Genomic DNA, 21,421 nt, shown 5'->3' with positions numbered 1-21,421 from the left:
GCACAATTCAGCCTTCTGTGCAAGGGCCCCTCGGGCGGAGCCAGCCAGACCATGCTTCTCATTCCTGCTCTGCGGCTGTCAGAGCCCACAGAGAATTACAAGGTTAGGTTTAGATTTGAAAGAACTCAAATGACATATTCCATGAGCTCTGGGGCTGCTAAGTGAAACCAAAAATTTGCCGAGAAATGACCGCCTTTCCAATTTTAAAAGGATTCATTCTTTTTGCTGTGATGACAGTTGATTTCAAGTCCATACAGGAAGGAAAAATTCTTCATTCGGCAAGTTCATTCCTACTAATTAAACCACACGGGACTCCCCACACCCACCTTCAGAACCACAAGGGCCACAGGCCAGCCAAGCTGTCTAATTTACTGTTGGGAAGAGATGGTCAGGCTTTAGTCAGTAGTACCTCCATGCCTGGGTCTGCCTGCACACATGCCTTTCTGAGGCCTAGCTGGACACTTCAAATTATCAAAGAAGGAATTCTGAAATTTAAGATGAATCTATTTCCTTTCTCTGGAGGAGAGAGCTTTCATTATGAGGTGAAAGTTCCACAATTTCTGCATTTCTCATTCCATAAACACTTTACTCCAGCCCAGTTCCTGATCTGTTCTTAAAGAGACGGCTTGGAGGCTTCAGTTGATAGGACAGTAAGTACAGGACTATTTGCACCTGGTTTAACATCACTGGAACCCCTCTTTTGTTCTTGGTACCACCATGTTCATATCTTATGTTGTGACAGTTATGCATAGGTTTCTTTCTCCTAATAGAACGTAAGCACCTGTCTGATTCAATTTTTCATCTTTTCCCAAGGCCCTGCACCAAGACGGAGCTTGAAAAACACTTGTGGATAAATGCTGATCACATGAGAAGCACTAAATAAAGTCCTCTTCAGACACATGGGCAACACTGTCTGTTTTTTGGTAAAACAAACAAACCAAAAAACCCAGTGTGTGTGTGTGTGTGTGTGTGTGTGTGTGCGCGCGCGCGCGCACGCACGTGTGCACGTGTATGCTTGGAAGAGTCTCAAATTATACCCCAAGTTGTTAAACAGTGCACATCTCTGGGGAGAGGGATTTAGAGTAATTGAGAAAGAAGAGATTGTTCTTTTAGAATTTATTTGAGCTTTAACAAGCATGTATTACTCTCCCTCCGTCTCTCTTTTTGGTAAACAAATTACCTGAAACATGAAGATGATTTATAACTAAACTCAGACAATATTTTCTAAAACCCTTGGTATTTTAAAATTGTGATATAATTAACATAAAATTCACCATTTTAAGGTGATTTTCACTTCAGTGCTTTCATAGAGGCTGAATATAATGTTTAACCTTAAATCTAATCGTCGAGTCCCTAATAATGCACGTGGGCATAGTTAAATCATACCTAGACATTTGCTTTTAATTTCAAGGCATTTTAATTTACAGACTTTTTTTTTTTTTTTTGGCCGTGCAGCGCAGCATGTGGGATCTTAGTTCCCCAACCAGGGATCGAACCCATGCTCCCTGCACTGGAAGCGTGGAGCCCTAACCACTGGACTGCCAGGGAAGTCCCTTAATTTACAGACTATTTTAAATCCCTCCTAAAGGGTCAGGAGTTTAGGCAATTAGTTAGAAGGCTTGGCAACTCCCTTCTTCCAGTAACAGTTAAGCACAGGGTGTTATAAGCTTGTTGGGGCTGGAATAGTAAAAAACAAAACAAGCCCTGTCCTTAAGGCTCTTTCAGTCTAGATTTCTAACAGATGTCAAATAGCATCTGTCAAAAAAAGAGCAAAAGATGATGCATCGCATGGATCAGTTAGGAAGGTCTTTGCAGGTGAGCCTGTCCCCTCTCAAGCTCACCCTCAGTGTTTGACTGTCAATCAGTTACCAAGGGTCTTAAAAGGACCTGAGTGATAAAGTGAAGAGGGGGAAGGGCACAGGCCTGGGACGGTCTCTGGTCAACTTGGCTCCTTGGCTGACTTCTTATCTGCTCTATAATCTTCCAAGGAATTTGCTAACTTTCTATGAAATTTGGCATATGTTAAAGGGTATTATGATATACTCTGGTTCATTTTGTAGTTCTGATACCCTGAAACAAAATGGTGACCACAAAAGATTTTCCAAAAGGTATATCCTGGGATCAAGGCACGACAGGGAGGAGACAAGGGGCAGCCAGTCTTCAGGTGGGGTATCCAGCAGCTAGCGTGGCCATCAGGCCAGGTGGCCCTCCTGGCCCAGGCCAGGCCAGCCTCTTCCCAACACTGTCTGTTGGGAGCATGGTCAGTGGTCATGACTAAATCCATCGGGGTCCCTGATGCTGAGACTTACAGGCTACTGATGAAGGTGTGGCCCCAACTGCCCACAGCAAGGTGCTGGCAGGACCAGGGTCAGAGTGAACATCACCGACAGTGAGAAGCACGGCGTTCACATCTCCCCACAGCAGGGCTGCAGTGAACCAATTCTCTAAGACCTGGCCTGCCTTGTGGAAGAGGCCAGAGGAGTTCTGTTGCCTTTCTAGAAACTAATCTTTAAGGGAAAATCCTCACAGGCTATGGAGCAGCCATGGTCAGGACTTGGAAAATGCAGAATGATCACCGGGTCACGATAACAGTGACGAAGAACAGTCTGAGGGAAGAGCTGACTTAAAGACGTTGAGTGACTTGGAGAAGTCTGTGCAGAAGACAGCTGACCAACTGGAGGGATGAATGAAAAGCTCCTGGCTCAGCAGGATTTCCTGGCCAAGGATCTGTAACCTGAAACTCTCTGCAAACTTTATAGGAGAGGCAAGCAACAGCTGAGCAACTGGAGGACATCTCTGTAAATCAATTATGCCAGAAAATTTCAAAACCAGAAGTCCAGAAAGGAAGGGATTGGTGGGAAAGGTTCAGGGGCTCCTAGTGACCATGAGCGGCACCGCAGAGCGCAGCACCCCCAGGAGATGGAAGGCTGCAGCCCAGGAGCGTGGCCCTGGCAGCGGGTGAGAGTGGAGGGGCTGGGCTGCCCCAAAGAACAGGTGCCTCCAGCCGTCTCCTCCCTCAGACAGAAGTTGGTTAACAGCTGACCAACTGCTGCTTTGACATTCCTATACCAGTTTTCCACAGAAAAAGTGCTGTCTTTGCAAACTTACATTCCGCTCCTGCCTGTTTTTCATGGTCTCTACGTGGTTACCCTGCACAGTAGCCTCACCTGGTGTAGAGGGGGCCTTCCCAGCCCACATTACTCTAGCTCTTTTGACCTTTGGGGCATTTCCTAGCACAGGTGAGACCTGACGTGTCCCAGGACAGCCCCGAGTTTACAAGGTCTCCTGGTCATCAGGTACCACAGGGCCGGCCATTCATTCCCCTGTGACATTAGGGCTCCCGAAATGTAAAACCAAAATCACTAGGAAGAAGGGCCCAGCCAAAGGAAGGGAGGAATGGCTCAAAACAGGTGTTCAGGAGTGCTGTGATTCAAGCACTCTTCACGGGACACATTTCCTGAACAGTGAGCCGGACTACTGGCTCCCGGAGCCCAACCCCGTGCACTACCCACCCTGCCCGGCGGGGAGCCGTGTGACGCAGGCGGCACACCCAGCTGGGGCCTGTGCTCAACGCTCAAACCGCCTGGTCCCCAGGCAGATCCCTGGAGGGCTGAACCAGAGCCACACGAGTCTCTGCTGGAAGCCAGGCCAAAAGCACAGCTCGGGCAGGGAGGAGAGCAGCCCCAGCGTGAGGACATCAGGTGGGTGCTGCAGTCAACCCAATACTTCTCAGGAGAGACACAAGCTTCTTTCCACAGCATCTGTGGGACCTGCTGCCTTTGGGGATTTGCATTTTCTGTAAGGGCACTTTCACTTGTCTCATGCACTATTTTTCTTTTCCTTGTTAATAAGAAGAAATCCATTTTGAACATGAGTTAACAAGCAGAGGAGCGTCCATATATCTGTATATGTATATAGTTTTATTTGTTAAGTATGGAAAGAGTGCTTTGTGGTTCCCCACATTCTATTTTAATGAGGTCACGCGTGGCCCTGAGTGGACAGGGTTTTATGGTCTTGCCTTAAAACTAAGCGCTGCCATCACCACGCTTCAGCCCGCTGCCCTGAGGGACCAGCTCCCTACGTGCCTACTCTGGGGCAGGTCTTGGGGGGAGGCAAAGAGGGGATTCCAGTGAGGTCCCAGGATTTTATGACTGGCAGGGTGGGGGCCAGAGAAAGTAGAGGTGACAGGTGAGCAACAGAAAGGCGCTCTAGGCCCAATATCCGCCTTGCCCCTGCTTCAAGCACAATAGCTCAGAGTTTTCTATATGTGCCGGGTAAGTTTCAAATGCGTATTTCCTACAGTTGATGAAGCAAAGTGATGGACTGCAGGCAAACGCACCTGGCACAGTGTGAGATACAGTGGAGGTTCCCAAACCGTGAGCTCTTATTCTGTGTGGATCCCACATTACAGTTTGTTAGAAGAAAGAGTTTAGACTCACAGACATTGAAAATAAACTTATGGTTACTAAAGGCGAAAGAGAGGGAGAGGGATACATTAGGAATACGGGATTAACAGATACACACTACTATATATAAAATAAACAACAAGGACCTACTGTATAGCACAGAAAACGATATTCAGTATCTTGTAATAAGCTATAATGGAAAAGACTCTGAAAAAGAATACATATATGTATAAATGAATCACTTTGCTGTACACCTGAAGCTAACACAACACTGTAAATCAACTATACTTCAATTAAAAAAGGAATGAGGGCTTCCCTGGTGGCGCAGTGGTTGAGAATCTGCCTGCCAATGCAGGGGACACGGGTTCGAGCCCTGGTCTGCGAGGCTCCCATATGCCACGAAGCAACTAAGTCCATGCGCCACAACTACTGAGCCTGCGCGTCTGGAGCCTGTGCTCCGCAACAAGAGAGGCCGTGACAGTGAGAGGCCCGCGTACCGCGATGAAGAGTGGCCCCCGCTCGCCGCGACTAGAGAAAGCCCTCGCACAGAAACAAGGACCCAACACAGCCATAAACAAACAAATAAATACATTTATGTTTAAAAAAAAGGAATGAGGAAGAGGAGGACGGGGAGGGAGAGGGGAGAGGGAGGGGAGGGAGAGGGGGAGGGGGAGAAAGTTTGGAAGTCACTGTTTGGGCCATCTCCCTCATTTAAAAAAAATTGAAAAATAACGTTGTTAGACTATGTAAAAGCAAAGTTTAAAAAGTATGTAAATGCATTTTTATAAGAAAAATTCAAACGAATTACCAGAATAAAATGAAAAAAAAAAAATTCTTTGCTTCTCTACCTAGTCTCACTCCAATTTCCTTTCCCCAGAGACATCCATCCACTGTTACCATTTCCAGACCTTTTTCTTAGCTATTCACATATATAAACATGCTTCTCACACAAATGGAATTATACCATATATACTGGGCTGCAGCTTACATTTTGCACCTAATATATGTGAGAGGTTTTCTTTCTATGACAGCACATCTAGATCTATCCCCCATTCTACCACTTTCAAACTGCTATACCTATTCCACAGCATGAATTTACCATATTTTATTTAACTATTCTTCAGTGATGAACATTGTAGAAATCGCCAACGTTTTCTGCTTCTAAGGCTGCAGTTCACCTCTTTCTTGGTACATTTCCTCTAAACATATCCTAATTGTAATAAAACTCAAGAGTTGATAATGTAATAAGGTATTTGTGACTGAATAAGTGAGGCCTCTGTGACTCACAGAATTACTAGTCTTTAAAATGGGGCCTATCCTTAGACAAAATGATGACAGGACATTCTAGAAACATGAAGTACTGCATAATAGACAAACAATAAATCCATACAGAGTATCCTGTATGACTATTTGCACAAATTCAGCAAAATCCCTGGGATGGGGGATTAAGCACTTGAGCCAATGGATGGAACCACCACAGTGTGAAAGACTGAAGTGAAGCCCACCCACCCAGGCCACTGATTTCCTGGTCCAGTCTCCCTTAGGACCGTCTTACCAGAGTTCCATCTGTCAGGGTACACCCGGAGAAGCGTTTTGCAAGAAACCCCTCAAAGTTAGTCGTTCTCTGAATAGCAAAGAGAAGCAATTTCACTTCAATTTCCTTAGCTCTGGTACGCATGATCTTGGCCAGTTCTGTCCTTCAAATTAAAGATATAGGAATGTTGTCAAACAAACTGATCATTCAAGATAAGACAAAGTAAGTGGCTTTAGCGTATATTATAAAAAAAAAAGTATGTGGTCATTTCAAAACCTGACATCTATCACTAACTAAGTTTAATGCCCAGGGAATAGAAATACATATCCTAAGTAACAATTTTAAGATGAAATTATCCATTAGTCAAAAAAAAACCTCAAGGATTACGGACATCAATTTGTTTACATGGGTACTACAATTTTTATCTTTAAACTTTTCAATAATTTGTTAATAATATATACGAAGCATTTACTCAGTATTTTATAAAAATGCATATATTCTATATAATTTCACGAGTCATTAAGTACTGAATTACAAAGCCCTCCCTTTTCCAGAGAGCTCAATAATCACCTCTTCCACCATACAGCAGGAGCCCTGGAAAGAGACGTGAGAGACGGGAATCCCCATGTGAAAAGTGACATGTACATGTCTGGGTGGTTCCTGCCTGTGAAGCTTACGTGACACTCAAGTGTCCCGTCTCGGAATGTTAAGTGGTAAGGGAGCAGTAACACAAGAGTTCTTAGTAAGTACTGAGCTATGGGTCATCTTTCCTCATAAATAAGTGACAAAAACCAAATAAAGAGTCTCTGAATTTATTTAACAATTATGTATCTGTAGGATTTTAGCCAAAATTCGAATAATGAAAGCTTGGCAGCAACACTGCCATTAGCTGACGCAATAGCAGCAGATGTGTTGGCTTTTGGGTACTCCCAGTCTCCTGCGGACTTCATTTTTCACAGAAAATGAATTTTGCAAGTCACTGAACTGGAGGCTAAAGCGAATTATTTATCAATTTCTCAAGGAATTCACTCTTTCTTTGCTAATCAGGACTTAGAAAGTCATAACCACAATCAACCTTGAATCAGTACAAAAAGGTTATCTAAATCCAGTGGCAAATGTGTTTCTGAAAACCACCACCAGAAGGAATGTACAGCACCAAGGGTGAACCCTAATGTAAACTACAGACTCTGCTTGGTAATGATGTGTCAGTGTAGGTTCAGTGATTGTAACACAGGGTACACTCTGGTCGGGGATGTTGATAATGGGGGAGGCTATCTGGAGGGATGGGGCAGCAGGGGGTATATGGGAAATCTCTGTATCTTCCTCTCAATGTCGCTGTGAACCTAAATCTACTCTAAAAAAATAGAGCCTATTAAAAAAAAAAAACAACAGCCAATATCCCTTAAGAAATCCCCACCCCCCCACAATGTGCCCTGAAAGCATACAACTTGACTGTACCTATGATTTTAAGAGAGATGACTACCATGAATTACTCTAAGGTGGTTCAGTTATGCTTAGATATGGGACTTTTTAAAAAATCAACTTGGAGTTGGGACTTCCCTGATGGTCCAGTAGGTAAGACTCAGCGCTCCCAACGCAGGGAGCCCGGGTTCGATCCCTGGTCACGGAACTAGATCCCGCATGCATGTCACAACTAAGAAGTCCACATGCCACATGCGGCAACTAAGACTTGACGCACCCTAAATAAATATTTTTTAAAAATAAATTAACTTGGGGCTTCCCTGGTGGCGCAGTGGTTAAGAATCCGCCTGCCAATGCAGGGGACATGGGCTGGAGCCCTGGTCCGGGAAGATCCCACATGCTGCGGAGCAACTAAGCCCGTGCGCCACAACTACCGAGCCTGCGCTCTAGAGCCCATGCTCTGCAACAAGAGAAGCCACTGCAATGAGAAGCCCGCGCACCACAACAAAGAATAGCCCCTGCTCGCCGCAACTAGAGAAAGCCCACACGCAGCAATGAAGACCCAACATGGCCAAAAATAAAATAAATAAATTTATGAAAAATAAAAAAATAAATTAAGTAACTTGGAGTTAATGTAACTGTGCACTATTAGAAGGGACTACATAACCAATAAAAGCCCGTTCCCACCACTGTTGTGGTAAAGCTGCAAGGAAAGAATAAAAACTTTTGACTCTAGCTTTGTCAATGGATACGTTGATCTACACTTCTTGGGCTTTAATTCTTTGCTATAAAGAGATTATCTGGGACTTAGCTGGTGACGCAGTGGTTAAGAATCCACCTGCCAATGCAGGGGACACGGGTTCGAGCTCTGATCTGGGAAGATCCCACATGCCACAGAGCAACTAAGCCCATGCGCCACAACTACTGAGCCTGCACTCTAGTGCGCACGAGCCACAACCAATGAGCCCATGTGCCACAACTACTGAAGCCCGTGTGCCTAGAGCCCGTGCTCCACAACAAGAGAAGCCACGGCAATGAGAAGGCCACGCACCGCAACGAAGAGCAGCCCTTGCTCGCCAAAACTAGAGAAAGCCCATGGGCAACAAAAATGACCCAATGCAACCAAAAATAAACAAACAAACAAACAAATAAATTTTTTTTAAAAAAAGAGAGACTATCTGGCCCTGGGCTACACTCATTGAAAGTGAAGTCAGGATGAATGAGAGAAGGTCTTTAAAATGCTTAGAACACTCAGATGCCAATAATATTAACTATCCAAAGACTATAAACACTGTATTAGGGGTGGGAAATGTTCTCAACAACTATTTCCTGAGTGTCTACTATGTCACTGAAGTAGATATTGCCCCTGTCCCTCTGGAACCACCTACCCAGCAAGTAGAAAAGCAGAACAGGGCTTCCCTGGTGGCACAGTGGTTAAGAATCCACCTGTCAGTGCAGGGGACACAGGGTTTGAGCCCTGGTCCGGGAAGATCCCACATGCTGCAGAGCAACTAAGCCCACGCACCACAACTACTGAGCCTGAGCTCTAGAGCCTGCATGCCACAACTACTGAAGCCCATGTGCCTAGAGCCCGTGCTCCGCAACAAGAGAAGACACCGCAATGAGAAGCCTATGCACTGCAATGAACAGTAGTCCCCGCTCGACCCAACCAAAGAAAGCCCGCATGTAGCAACGAAGACCCAATGCAGCCATAAATAAATAGATAAACAAATAAATTTATTAAAAAAAAAAAGAAAAGCAGAACAATGATGGATGTATTCTCACTGCACATTGATATAGGTGATACAGACACGTGGGAAAATGTGGGGCATTGAACCACTACAGGGAAATCTGGTTGATGAACTTTTAGTTGATTAAGAAGGCAGGCTGTTCAAGGCAAGGGCGAGGCTACAGGAAAGTCCTAGAGCAAAGATAAGAGCAGACATAGCTTCTGTGTTGGGTATATTTTACTCTTAAGGCAAAACAAACACAAATACAAGTGCTCTGGCTACAATCTACTGGCCCAGGGCTTCTCATGTAACCTTTTCCATGTCTCCTTATCAAGTGTTTACCTTGCCTTCACATAATGCTCTCTCCTCTAGGGCTGGAACTCTAAAGTTGGAGAAGGTGGGATATAGCTACAGCTGGAGTTTGGGACTTGGTTTTGGGTATATAAAATCTGACTTTCAAAAGGAAAGGAGTTCTCTGAGGGGAGTCCAGCACAGGTGAAGACATTCTCATTAAAATGATGACTTTCAAACAAACAAACCAAAAAAGGTGGGAGTAGCACCAAATCCACAAGACAACACGGAGCCTGTAGAGCCTGGGGGACTGGTTGCAATCAACTGGTTTCAACTGATTCCAATCAACACCAAAACCAGTAGAGAGTTGGCATCTACCTTGTGACGTGGCAAAATTCTACCGCAATCCTCTCCGCCATGTACCACTCTCGCGGGAACATCCGGCCGTATTTCTCCTCGTAGTCCACAAGCTGGCGCTTGATCCAGGCATAGCGCCGGTCAATTTTGTCCAGCCAGGCAACCTTGGGGAGGCAGGGAACAAAATCCACCCCACTGCTTAGAAGTAGTATTGACAGTTCAAGGAAATAAGCAAAAACATAGAAGAACCAACAAAAACAAAACCAATTTCTCACAGTTTCAGAGTCTAGGCTACTTTTTTTTACTTGATCTAGAGGTTCTTAACCTGGGGTCTATGATTGGGCTTCAGGGTTCTACAAACTTCCTGAAACTGTGTGCAAAGTTTTATGCATAGGTGCATTTTTGGGGAGAAGATCTGTAGCTCTCATTAATTTCTCCAAAGGGTCAGTGACCCCAAAATGGTTAAGAATTGCTGAACTGTACAGTCAGCCCCTAGGATTCATGGTCCAAAAATCAACATTTTAAGACAGTAACACTAATAAAATATAAATCACAGACTTGAGAGCAATCAATTTTCAATAAAATTCAAACGTAATAGGGCTTGCCTGGTGGCGCAGTGGTTAAGAATCTCCCTGACAATGCAGGGGACACGGGTTCGATCCCTGGTCCAGGAAGATCCCACATGCCGCGGAGCAACTAAGCCCGTGCACCACAACTACTAAGCCTGCACTTTAGAGCCTGCGTGCCACAACTACTGAGCCTGCAAGCCAGAACTACTGAAGCCCGAGCGCCTAGAGCCTGTGCTCCGCAACAAGAGAAGCCACCGCAGTGAGAAGCCTGCGCACTGCAACGAAGCGTAGCCCCCAATAGCCGCAACTAGAGAAAGCCCATGTGCAACAACAAAGACCCAATGCAGCCAAAAATAAAATAAATTTTAAAATAAACTAATAAATTCAAATGTAACATCTGATCTCCTTTGGTCAATACTTACATCTTGGTTTTCTTGAAAAAGTACTAGATACTCTGACAGATGCTGTTTAATAAACTTTTTGATGATTTCCTGCTTGATTCTGGGGTCCAAAATATTAGCAACCAGACAAGCATCTCGTAGGACATTGCTGGGTCCTCCTGGCCTCTGGAAAAACAAACAACACACACCAGTTCAAAAGCCAGAAATGACCTTTAAATCTTATGGCCTCTGACAGCTGCGGCTTCTTGTTCTACTCATGATGTTATTATTATTTCCACTCCCCTGACACTCATTCTTGTGCTGTGGATGGATATTTTAGTTACTTGTTCCTTGATGAAAGAATCATTAAGCTAGTCTGCAGTAGCCAGTATAAAAGCTACTCCATGAATCAGCAATGAGACATTTTAGAAACAGGGCCAGCAATGATGGTAGAAACTTCTGCGATCTGAACTGCAGTCGCCTTGCTGAAGAGCCTTAAGAATCAGAATGATACCAGTCTCACTCCACACATGCCAATTTCCCCTGATTCTAACCTTGGATTCCAGTTCCTAAGGTGCTATATTTGTGCCAAACAGTGTGCTGGCATTTAAAACCTAAATCCCGGTTCTAAACCACCAGCCTTGTCCCACTGATAGTCAACCATGCAGACAGGTAGCCAAAGGTAAAACATTATGATACTGGCCCCTTGACCTGAGAAAAAACAGTAGAAGTAACTATCAAGGGGCTGTATTGATACATCATGGTGGGAAGGCCTTTGTATTACTGAAGGCAACTCAGCCTCGCTGACCCTTTCTTTATAGTAACTCACTGAATGAACATGGCTGGCTGAGTGGGCTATAGCGAAAAGAACACCTGGCATCTGCTCTTGGCTTGGCTAAATAGCCACATAGCTTTGGCACAATTATTGACACTCATCTGAAATAGAAGTGAGAAAAAATAATGGACTTTAACTAGGTGATGATTAAGGGTCTTCCAAATCTTTATGACTTCTTTTTTTGTCAATTCTGTCCAATTTATCCACCTCAACTGAAGTTCAAGAGTTTCCTAAGTGTTACCTAAGCTGCCCGAGAGCTAAATTGTTCAAATTCTGACTTGCTCCGTGCTGAGTGGCTGTTCTGTTCTGTCATTCACTGAGCACCCTGACTGCTCAGCTCTGGCTTCTAGATGAAAATGTTTGATCTGACAGAGGAGTCACGAAAGCCAAAACCTATGGGCTCATGGGTTCAGATTTTTTCATTTAAAAAGGACCTAATAGGTAACCTTTGGGTAATTAAAAAAAAAATCTTTATTTCCATTTTGTGAAATAGTAATAGTAACACAAGGCCTTTAAGAGAAGTCAACAGTCATTCAGAAGGAAAAAAGAAAACTGTTAAAAAAAAGTCGCCCAGACAGAGAAAAGGGAAGCAAGTTGTTAAAGAAAACCATTTTTCACCTCATCTGCCTCGTGGAGTCTGAGAAAAAGATATAATGTAGGTCAACATTATTTTTTTCTAAATGATAAAGCTGGGTTTCATCCACATTTTTCTGAAACTTCTTAAAACCAGGGTGAACAGCAGAGTATAGTGTAGCAGGCCCTGGACTAAGAAGAGGCTAGTGTTTGTATTGTGAATACTGTACAACCCCTTTTTACAGGACAGCTTTCCAATATCCACTCTCCACACTTACAGCAAATGAATAAGGAAGATGAAGTCCACAAAGGAACGTGCTTTACACATAAAATACCTGATTGCTAGAAGTCAGCCAGAATTTATGACATTAAAATCAGAGGCAGGTTTCCTGTAGAAGGTAATCTACAAAGCTGGGGCTGCTACCCCCACCTACGTCCTAAGTTTCTTTTATGAGGCGCAAAGAAAAACGATTAAGATATTTCCAGTTATTGAATTATAGAGCAGATCCAGGAAACGTTCCTTGGCTCGGTGAATGAACATATATCCCCCATCTCCACCCACCAAGTGCTGCCGGCGTGTGCTTTGGGTCACTTCTGCGCTGCACAGTTCTTTCTCCTGAAATAGCTCAAATAATAGAGGGGGAAAAAAGCTTCTGAGGGTTCTTCTCTCCCCAACACATGCAAAGCATTAAGATTATGTCTGCTATAATTTGCAGGATGGAGCTGAAGGCAGTTACCCCGGCAGTTACCCCAGCACGGTGATGGCCAAGTGAGGCAAAGCTTGTTACATGAGAAGTGTAACCAATAGCTCACAAGTGAAATACCGTGGGCTTTGCAGACACAACACAAACAGCTATGCTACCAGTGAGAGCTAAAGGGATTAATCCCAAAGAACAGGATCATTAAAAGCCAGCCTCCTAACTGTGTCACTCCAAGAGTTACATAAGCCTGGGGACGTTCCTCCCAGTTGTCTCTTCACCAAACTGAAACCAAAAAGTTATGTAACGATCCTAAAAAACACTGTGGCTTGAAAAAAAATTTATTATTATTATAGCCATGAGAAAAAGAAGGAATTTACCAGGCAGACATCTTGGGTTTGACACACATTAAATTAAACTGAAACAAATCCTCACTTTTTGATGCTGGGAGGACACAGATGGGGAATCAATTGTTGCTTTGGGATATTTAAAATCAAGGATGGTCTCATTACCCTGAACCTCTAGCCAACAGACGTTATGGCTGCTGGCAAACGCTTTTGGAATGGTAAATGAACAGTAACTACAGTGCGTGTGCCTCAGGCGCAAATGGTGATAATATCCAAAGACTGAAGGGAAAATGCAAAACAATACCTTGGTACCCTGGGAAGGAAATGCTTCTTCGAAATCGGCCAGGATTTGCTGTCCTAACTCGGTCTGGGCGGCCTTCACTCTGTAGGGAAAAGAGAACATATCATTGCCTGGTATAAATTTCCAAATGTCCGTAAGTAATTATGCACAGATCCGTAGGGGTTAGAACTGTTGAAGTCTTTAGGGATCATCCAGGAAGGGGGGAGGGGTGGCTAGATAAGAGAGGTCACACACTAGTTAGCAGCAGGTTTATGACCAGGACGCAGGCATCGGATTCATGCTCACTATGGGTTTTCCACATCCCAAAGTTCTCCTGGGCCACCTCTCACCCGTTGTGAGGTAGTATATGTTAATCTTTACAAAATGTCATTAGGGGGTGGTTATGCTGCAGGGAAGCGCTATATAATAACGCCCAAATCACATATAAATCCACTTCAGGTTACTGGTATAACTACTCTCCAGCTCCATGGAGTATAGGATGGGAGGAGGGCTCCACACTGCTTCAGAGTCGCTGTTTTTTCAACCCGCAAACTAATAGCAGGATCCCAAGTTTCAACAAGAGAACAAAAAGCATGTTTTCTAAAGTAAAAAAGATCCAAATGATAAAATGAACTGCTAATTGAGGGTGAAGGCCACTGAATGAAGATTTAAGTTCTCTCAGAAGACTGTGAGGATGAAAACTGACTTATCCTGAGCATGAGTTAGAACAGGGAAGTCGGTCCTGAACACGGTGGTTTGTATGGAAGCGAGGAGCTCAAGAAATACTTGTCCGCTGAGAGGAAAGAGGAGGAAGGAGAGCAGCTGGGAGGGGAAAGGAGCTCCGGGTCAGCCTCCTGTGAGGAGCTTGTCCTCCACCAGCCCCAGGAGTTGGATGCCTCCCACCAGCCATCCTCAGAGCTGGAAGGCCCTGTGCCTGCGGCAAATATTTTATCTTTGCTAAAAGCACCGTAAAATAACGTTCTTCCTTTTTTGGTCTCCACCCTGTTACTTTGGAATTAACGTTATGAAGTTTCTAGAAATAGCGAACAGCTCAAAACCACAATTTCTTTGGCTACTAGGCAGTGCCTGGCGACGTACTCAGGTTTTTTTTTTTTAATGAGGGGATAGTCAGGACCCAAAACAGTTTGGTTTTTCTATGGCATAGTTATAATTATGCCTTATTCCAAATACTTTCCAGGGTTTTTCCACCATCTTCAAAACTTTTAAAACCACTCTTATAGGTGGGTTTGCAGCCTCTTTAGTCACCTTCCGAGGGGGTTAGAAACGACAGAGTTAAGGCTATCACCGGAGGAGCCCCCAAGGCAGAATCAGGGCCAGCCACCTACAGTTGCCCAGTGGACCACAGGAAACATTCCTTGAGTGTGAGCTCTGACAGGACAGAAGAGAACACGCTTTTGTTAAACCGTTGCCTCCAAGGTCTTATGACTCCACAGAACGGGCCAGGCAGACAGACTGCCCTGGTGCCAGGTCACAAGACGGAGCTTCCAGAGCCTCAGGCCCCTCTGTTCCTCCTCTCCCCTTGGCAGCGCACAGAGAGCACAGGTTCCCTCCTAAGCCACAGGATCATTCCTGGAGGGGGAGCTCCAGCCCCGCCAGGGACACTCACAGTCTTATTCTCAGGGCCCCTGAGCACTTCAGTGGTAAAGATGGTCTCGGCTCTGCCTCTGTCACCCTACCCAGCCCACCATCCCCTAACTCCATATTCTTAACCAGATTTGAAATTGGGCTGCCTGAGGTAACATGGATGGACCTAGAGATGATCACACTAAGTGAAGTAAGTGAGAAGGAGAAAGACAAAAACCATATGCTAACACGTATATGTGGAATCTAAAATGACACAAATGAACTTATCTATGAAACAGAAACAGACTCACAGACATAGAGCACAGACTTATGGTTGCCAAGGGGGAAGAAGGGTGGGGGAGGGATGGATTGGGAGTTTGGGATTAGCAGATGCAAACTATTATATTGGGTAAGTTCGTCCACATTTTTCCGTAAGATCTTACAAACTTTTTGGTCAACCCAGTATATAGACTGGATAAACAACAAGGTCCTACTGTATAGCACACAGAACTATATTCAATATCCTGTGATAAACCATAATGGAAAAGAATATGAAAAAGAATGTATATACATGTATAACTGAATCACTTTACTGTACAGCAAAGATTAACACAACATTGTAAATCAACTATACTTCAATAAAATCCATTAAAAAAAAAAAAAAAAGAGATTGGGTGCCTGAAAAGACAACCAAAGCCTATGATAAATACAGAAGTACCAGGCTGTGATTTGCAGACCCCCTTGCCTTCTTCTTCAGTCCATTCCCAAGGTCACCTCTTGAGAAAGTCTAGACTTAGCTGTGCCACTGGTGAGCTACGTGTAATCCTAATTAAGCCATTTCCCCTATGTGGGCCACGACTAAGAATGGTTGTGAAGTCAGAGGGTGGGGATGGAGGCCTGGACTAGATGCCTTTCAGTATCCGCTCCGATCCTGACTATTCTACCACACCCGTCTTACAGCACTAGCTGGCAATGGCATCCATCTTTACAGGTGACTGGAAGTCGGATGTTTAACTAATGTTGGAGCAGAATAATAATAATTATAATTATAATAATATGTTTCCAAGCATAGTTCCTGAAGTATCTACCAGTGACCCAGATGAAAGAGAAACCATTTCCCTTACTGACAATAACGATGGTACCTATAAACCCAAACCATGATCCGTGTACTTTCAGGGTAAGATGTGAAGAGCAGTCTTTACAATCAGTTGCCTGAGCGGGATCCTAGAAAGACGTCAACATACTTAAAAGAACACAGCTTCAGTCTCACTCCTTTATACTCCTTCCTCTTCCAAAGATGAAAAGTAAGTTCCTACTGGGAAGAGATGCAGCAACAGCCTCTGTTAGCGGAGCATATATGTGAGTTCAGCTACCAAGACTTCCTAGTCATCGTTATGAAAATCAATCTACCACTACTAGAGAAGAAAGGAAATAACAATTCCTCCTGGCATCCAAATAAGCTCGGCCTGGTTGGGTGGTGACAACTCAGCGTTGACCACTCTTAGGAGATGAAAGATTCCCTGTGCTGCCCGGAAATGAAGGTGAACCAACTGCCTCCTAGCATCCTCCACGCCCTGTGACCAAGGGTTGTTCAAGGGCGCCATTCCCTAAATGTGCTTCATAAGGGGTGGCAGCAGAGGGACCGCAAACTATGAAAACCACTTAGACATTTATGGATAAAATAACCCTGATGCTTCCAATACCTTGTGAATGACAGTCCTAAAGAAAATACCCTCAGTGATTCGCAATAAACTGACCTCTCAACATACGGAGTGCCAGACACAATGGTTAGTCAGTCAGATTAGTCAGACGCTCCATCTCCAAACAGACAGAATCTCAACCCAGAACCTTAGAGTGACTCAGTGGCATGCTTTGAGATCATCAAGTACAACCCTTACACTTTCTTTTGAAACTTAAGTTCTTTCTGTCACAGTCACACAGCTAACCAGGCCTTTTCTTTCTTTTTTTTTCAAATTTTATTGAAGTATACTTGATTAGCCAGCCCTTTTCATTCTCCACTTTAGTTTCTTTGATCACTAAGCCATGTGATCCCCTCAACCTGCCAAGTACCTGTCATGTATAAGAGGTTAGAAATAGCCCTGAAAAATATGTTTCAGTTCAACGGTTCCATGGGTTTCAAGAGAATGCAAGAATCTTCCATTCTTCCTCAGGAAATACTGACTGATTACTAGACACATTTGCTTTCATGGATATTCTTAAGCCAGAGGATCTGAAATGTAAAGATGACATTAAAGAAAAAAAATCTTTCCTTCAACGCTACATTAACGTTTAAGCATTTTCCAGAAGGGTAGTTGGAAGAAACAGCTATATTCAAATCAAAGCCTATGAACTTCATATGTCAAATGTACAGGCAAAGATTTCAGAACACAAATCTTTGTATGACTTCCACAGTTTACAGACAGCAAGCTATTAAGTTAGAGAACCTGAAGCAGCGCGCAGGATGTAACTCTCCTGCCTTCTCCCCTCCCCCCAAACAAGCTATTTCTATCATTTCCAGATGGTTCTACTGTCACTATGTAAACATACGGGAGGAATATTCACCAGAAATGATGCTAAAAATAAGAAGTCTGGACTTTCCTCAAACTTTTAGTACCTCTTGAAAAAGAACTGTAGTCAGACACTGGAAACGAGAGATTCCTTCCCTTCCGTTATTTTTCGTGTTACTTAATAGTATATATTCTCTGTTAATCAACACATTTTTTTTTTTTTTTTGCAAATAGAAGTTGTGAAATGAACTAAAAGAAAAGTAAATCCTCCTGTGTTTGCAGCAACCCTACATGATACTGAATGGCTGGAGCACCAAACTATACTGATAGAATGTTATCTTTTTCTATTTCTAAGGGGAGTGTTATTACAGCAGTGATCACAAAGTTCCTTCAAATTTATAAAACCACTTCTTTGGAAAAAATGTTAAAAGGCAAGGAATCCTAAAAGAGTGCATTCTCTCGTTTGTCCCTATGGTGCTTTTTTATAACTAAAATTCAGTTCTGCCACATTCCTGCCATTCAGCAATGCCCATCTCACGGAACCAATGGGTAACCAACTCTTCCCCACAACTCCTTGACCTCATGGTCACTGTCATGGTATGGTCTTCATCTTTTCTAATCCAGAACATAGCCCCAACCTCCAGTCTCTTGTACCTATAACCCACAAGAGTTTTACAAAATACAAATGAGACCATGCCTCTCCCCGCTTAACATCTTTTATTGTCCACAAGATGAAGAACGGATTCTTTAGCGAGGCATATAAAATCTGACCCTGCCTACCTAGACAGACTTTCACCCTCCACTGTCTCCCCAAGTACCTCGATGTTCTCTCTCTCTCCTATTTTTCCCCCCTCTCTCTTCTTGTCTTGGTGGTAAGATCCTACCCATTCTTTTAAGATCACATTAAAATTGAATTTTTCTGTGACCCCTATCCTTGACCCCTGAAGGGTCAGTCTATCAATTCCCTGCTGTGCCTGTACATATACTATATCCATCCTATACTGAAATTTTCTATTAGTGTCTCTCACAAAAACGGTGAGTGCTTTGAGGGCAGAGAGTATGTGTTTCTTATCTTTGTGCCCTCAGTCCCCCAGCACAGGGCCTGGGATACAAAGGTGTGTGGTAAGTATCTATTAGTGAGTGAAGAGAAGAATAAGTGAACGGGGAAAAAAGATCAACTCTGGATTATCAGGAGGGTAAGGGGAGGTGATGCTGCCTCTCCTCTCTCCCCCACATCCACTGAGAGTGAGTCTGCCTTCTCCATCCAAGCTTCCTTCTTTCCTGCAGCTCACAAAGCCCCGTTTGTCTGCTCTCCTGGCTGCCTCACATCCCCAGTGTGACATGGCAATCAGCCAGCTCTGAGTGTGAAGGGTTTAGGAAGGATAAGGGAAAGGGTGGTGATTTCCCGAGTAGTCCGCCAAGCTCTGTTCCAACATTCCTTAACAGTTCCTTGGCATTTCACCTCTAAGATGGCACCCTGAGCACGCAGGGCAACCCCTCCCCTTCCTGTCCCAGAAACTGAGAAATAATGAAAAGATTTTTTTTTTTTTTTTTTGCGGTACGCGGGCCTCTCACTGTTGTGGCCTCTCCCGTTGCAGAGCACAGGCTCCGGACGCGCAGGCTCAGCGGCCATGGCTCACGGGACCAGCCACTCCGCGGCATGTGGGATCCTCCCGGACCGGGGCACGAACCCGTGTCCCCTGCATCAGCAGGCGGACTCTCAACCACTGCACCACCAGGGAAGCCCAATGAAAAGATTTTAATAAGAATCCAGCACTGGGCAAGAAAAGGAGTGGTAGACTAGAAACTCTGGTAGGAGAGGATTGAAGAAGGAAACCCCTGCCTAAAATGGCTTCTCAAAGATGAAGGACACGAGGGGAGTGGATACCAGAGCAGGAGGGGGGCCCAGGGAACCGCTGGAGGGATACGCTGGGGTCCTGCAAGAGGAGCCATGAAGCCAGTGCCCAGGTCTCACCCCTGCCTTGAGCGTTCAGCAGGAATGGGTGTGGGTCTGAGAAGCCCAGCAGGGACCAGAGGGCTGACAACATCCAGGCAGATCAGGGAGCCCTCGGGCCCAGAAGATAAGCCACCAGCATATCCCACCTGGCAGTTCCCCCAGCTCCAGCTCCACCTCACCTGAGAAGCACAGTCTGTGGCACACGTAGCCGAGCGGCACATCCCGCCTCCCCCTCACGAGCAGGTGACAGTAAAAGAGCATCTCTGATCAGAATGACAGAGAATCTCACAGCCAAGACTGAGCGATCAGCTAGAAATCACCAAATACTGGCAGAGTGCAAACGCCAAGAAAGAGAGTCATCGTACTCAGCAAACTGAAGACCTGACATCAGAGGACAGAGAGATGGAACAGGCGACTCAGAACTTTAAAATGCATATAGTTTATACTCCCTGAGAGACTTAATATGCCCATGAGAAAAGAATGAACTAGATACCCTGAAGATTAAAGTTGGATTGTTGAAATAAAAACTCAACAGCTGGGCGAAATAACAGGATGGACAAGATTGAAGAATAAATTAAAACAGGGGGGTTGAGTTGAGGAACTCAGCTTAACACAACAAAAAGATACAAGGTATTTAAAAAAATTAAGAAACAAGGCAGCAGACCTAGAAGTTCCAATATTCATGTACTAGGGATTCCACAAAGAGAGAACACAGAGAACAAAGCATAAAAACTACTCGAAGAAATAAAGGAGAACAATTTCTTGGAATTTAAGGAACTCATGAGACTTCAGATTAAGAATACAATTAAGGGGGCTTCCCTGGTGGCGCAGTGGTTAAGAATCCGCCTGCCAACTCAGGGGACATGGGTTTGATCCCTGGTCCGTGAAGCTCCCACATGCCGCGGAGCAACTAAGCCCATGCACCACAACTACCGAGCCTGTGCTCCAGAGCCCGCGAGCCACAACTACTGAGCCTGTGTGCCACAACTACTGAGCCGGCATGCCACAACTACTGAAGCCCACATACTAGAGCCCATGCTCCGCAACAAGAGAAGCCCCCACAGTGAGAAGCCCGCGCACCACAATGAAGAGTAGCCCCCGCTCACCACAACTTGAGAAAGCCCGTGTGCGGAAACAAAGACCCAACACAGCAAAAAATAAATTAATTCATTAAGATACAATATTAAAAAAGAAAAGAATACAATTAAGTACAGAGCAACATGAATGAAAAGAGACCCATGTCCTAGTAAAATTCCTGATTCTCCCATCCCGAAATCTCAAATGCTTCCAGAACAAAATTAATTATTTTATAGATTATTTTATAAAGGAATAAGAATGAGATGGACTTCAGATTTTTAATAGGCACCAGACGATAGATTTGCTTAGTCTACACTACAACAGCCACAAGGTGGAAGCAACCCAAGTGTCCATCAACAGATGAATTGACAAACAAAATATAGTCTATATGCACAATAAAATATCCAGCCTTAAAAAGGAATGAAATTCTGATAAATGATATGACACAAATGAACCTGAAAATGTACTAAATGAAATAAGCCAGGCAGAAAAGGACAAATAGTGTATGATTCCAAGTATAGGAGGTAACCAGAATAAGCAAATTCATAGATAGAAAATAGAACACAGGTTACCAGAAGCAGGGAAGAGGAGGCAATGAGTGTTATTATTTAATGCATACAAAGTTTCTGTCTGGGGTAATAAAAAAGTTTCGGAAATAGAGTGGTAATGGTTGTACGATACTGTGAATTTATTGATACTTAATGCTACGAAATTGTACACTAAAAAATTATTAAAATGGTAAATTTTATGTAACGTATATTTCAACACAATTTTTAAAAAGGAAAAAAAATAAGTAGGCAACATGAATAGACCAATTACCATTGAAGAAACCGAAAGGACAAAGATCTGCCTTGAAAACAGGTGACACACCTAC

The 21,421-nt window shown here is 44.1% G+C and overlaps 1 protein-coding gene across 1 annotated transcript in view; it reads right to left on the bottom strand.

Moving 5' to 3' along the window:
* VPS53 (VPS53 subunit of GARP complex) overlaps window positions 1–21,421 on the bottom strand; it is a 125,528-nt gene that overhangs the window by 63,746 nt on the left and 40,361 nt on the right. The window contains exons 8-11 of the mRNA XM_059998414.1: window positions 13,447–13,525; window positions 10,732–10,875; window positions 9,762–9,904; window positions 5,962–6,103 (exon numbers count right to left, since the gene is read on the bottom strand). Of these exons, the coding sequence (XP_059854397.1) occupies window positions 5,962–6,103; window positions 9,762–9,904; window positions 10,732–10,875; window positions 13,447–13,525 (508 nt within the window). The remainder of the gene's footprint in view (window positions 1–5,961; window positions 6,104–9,761; window positions 9,905–10,731; window positions 10,876–13,446; window positions 13,526–21,421) is intronic.

The sequence above is a fragment of the Delphinus delphis genome, chromosome 19 (genome assembly GCF_949987515.2).
Source record: "Delphinus delphis chromosome 19, mDelDel1.2, whole genome shotgun sequence".
NCBI lineage: Eukaryota > Metazoa > Chordata > Mammalia > Artiodactyla > Delphinidae > Delphinus > Delphinus delphis.
The sequence above is the reverse complement of the archived record's forward strand: the minus strand, read 5'-3'. Positions and strand labels throughout refer to the sequence as shown.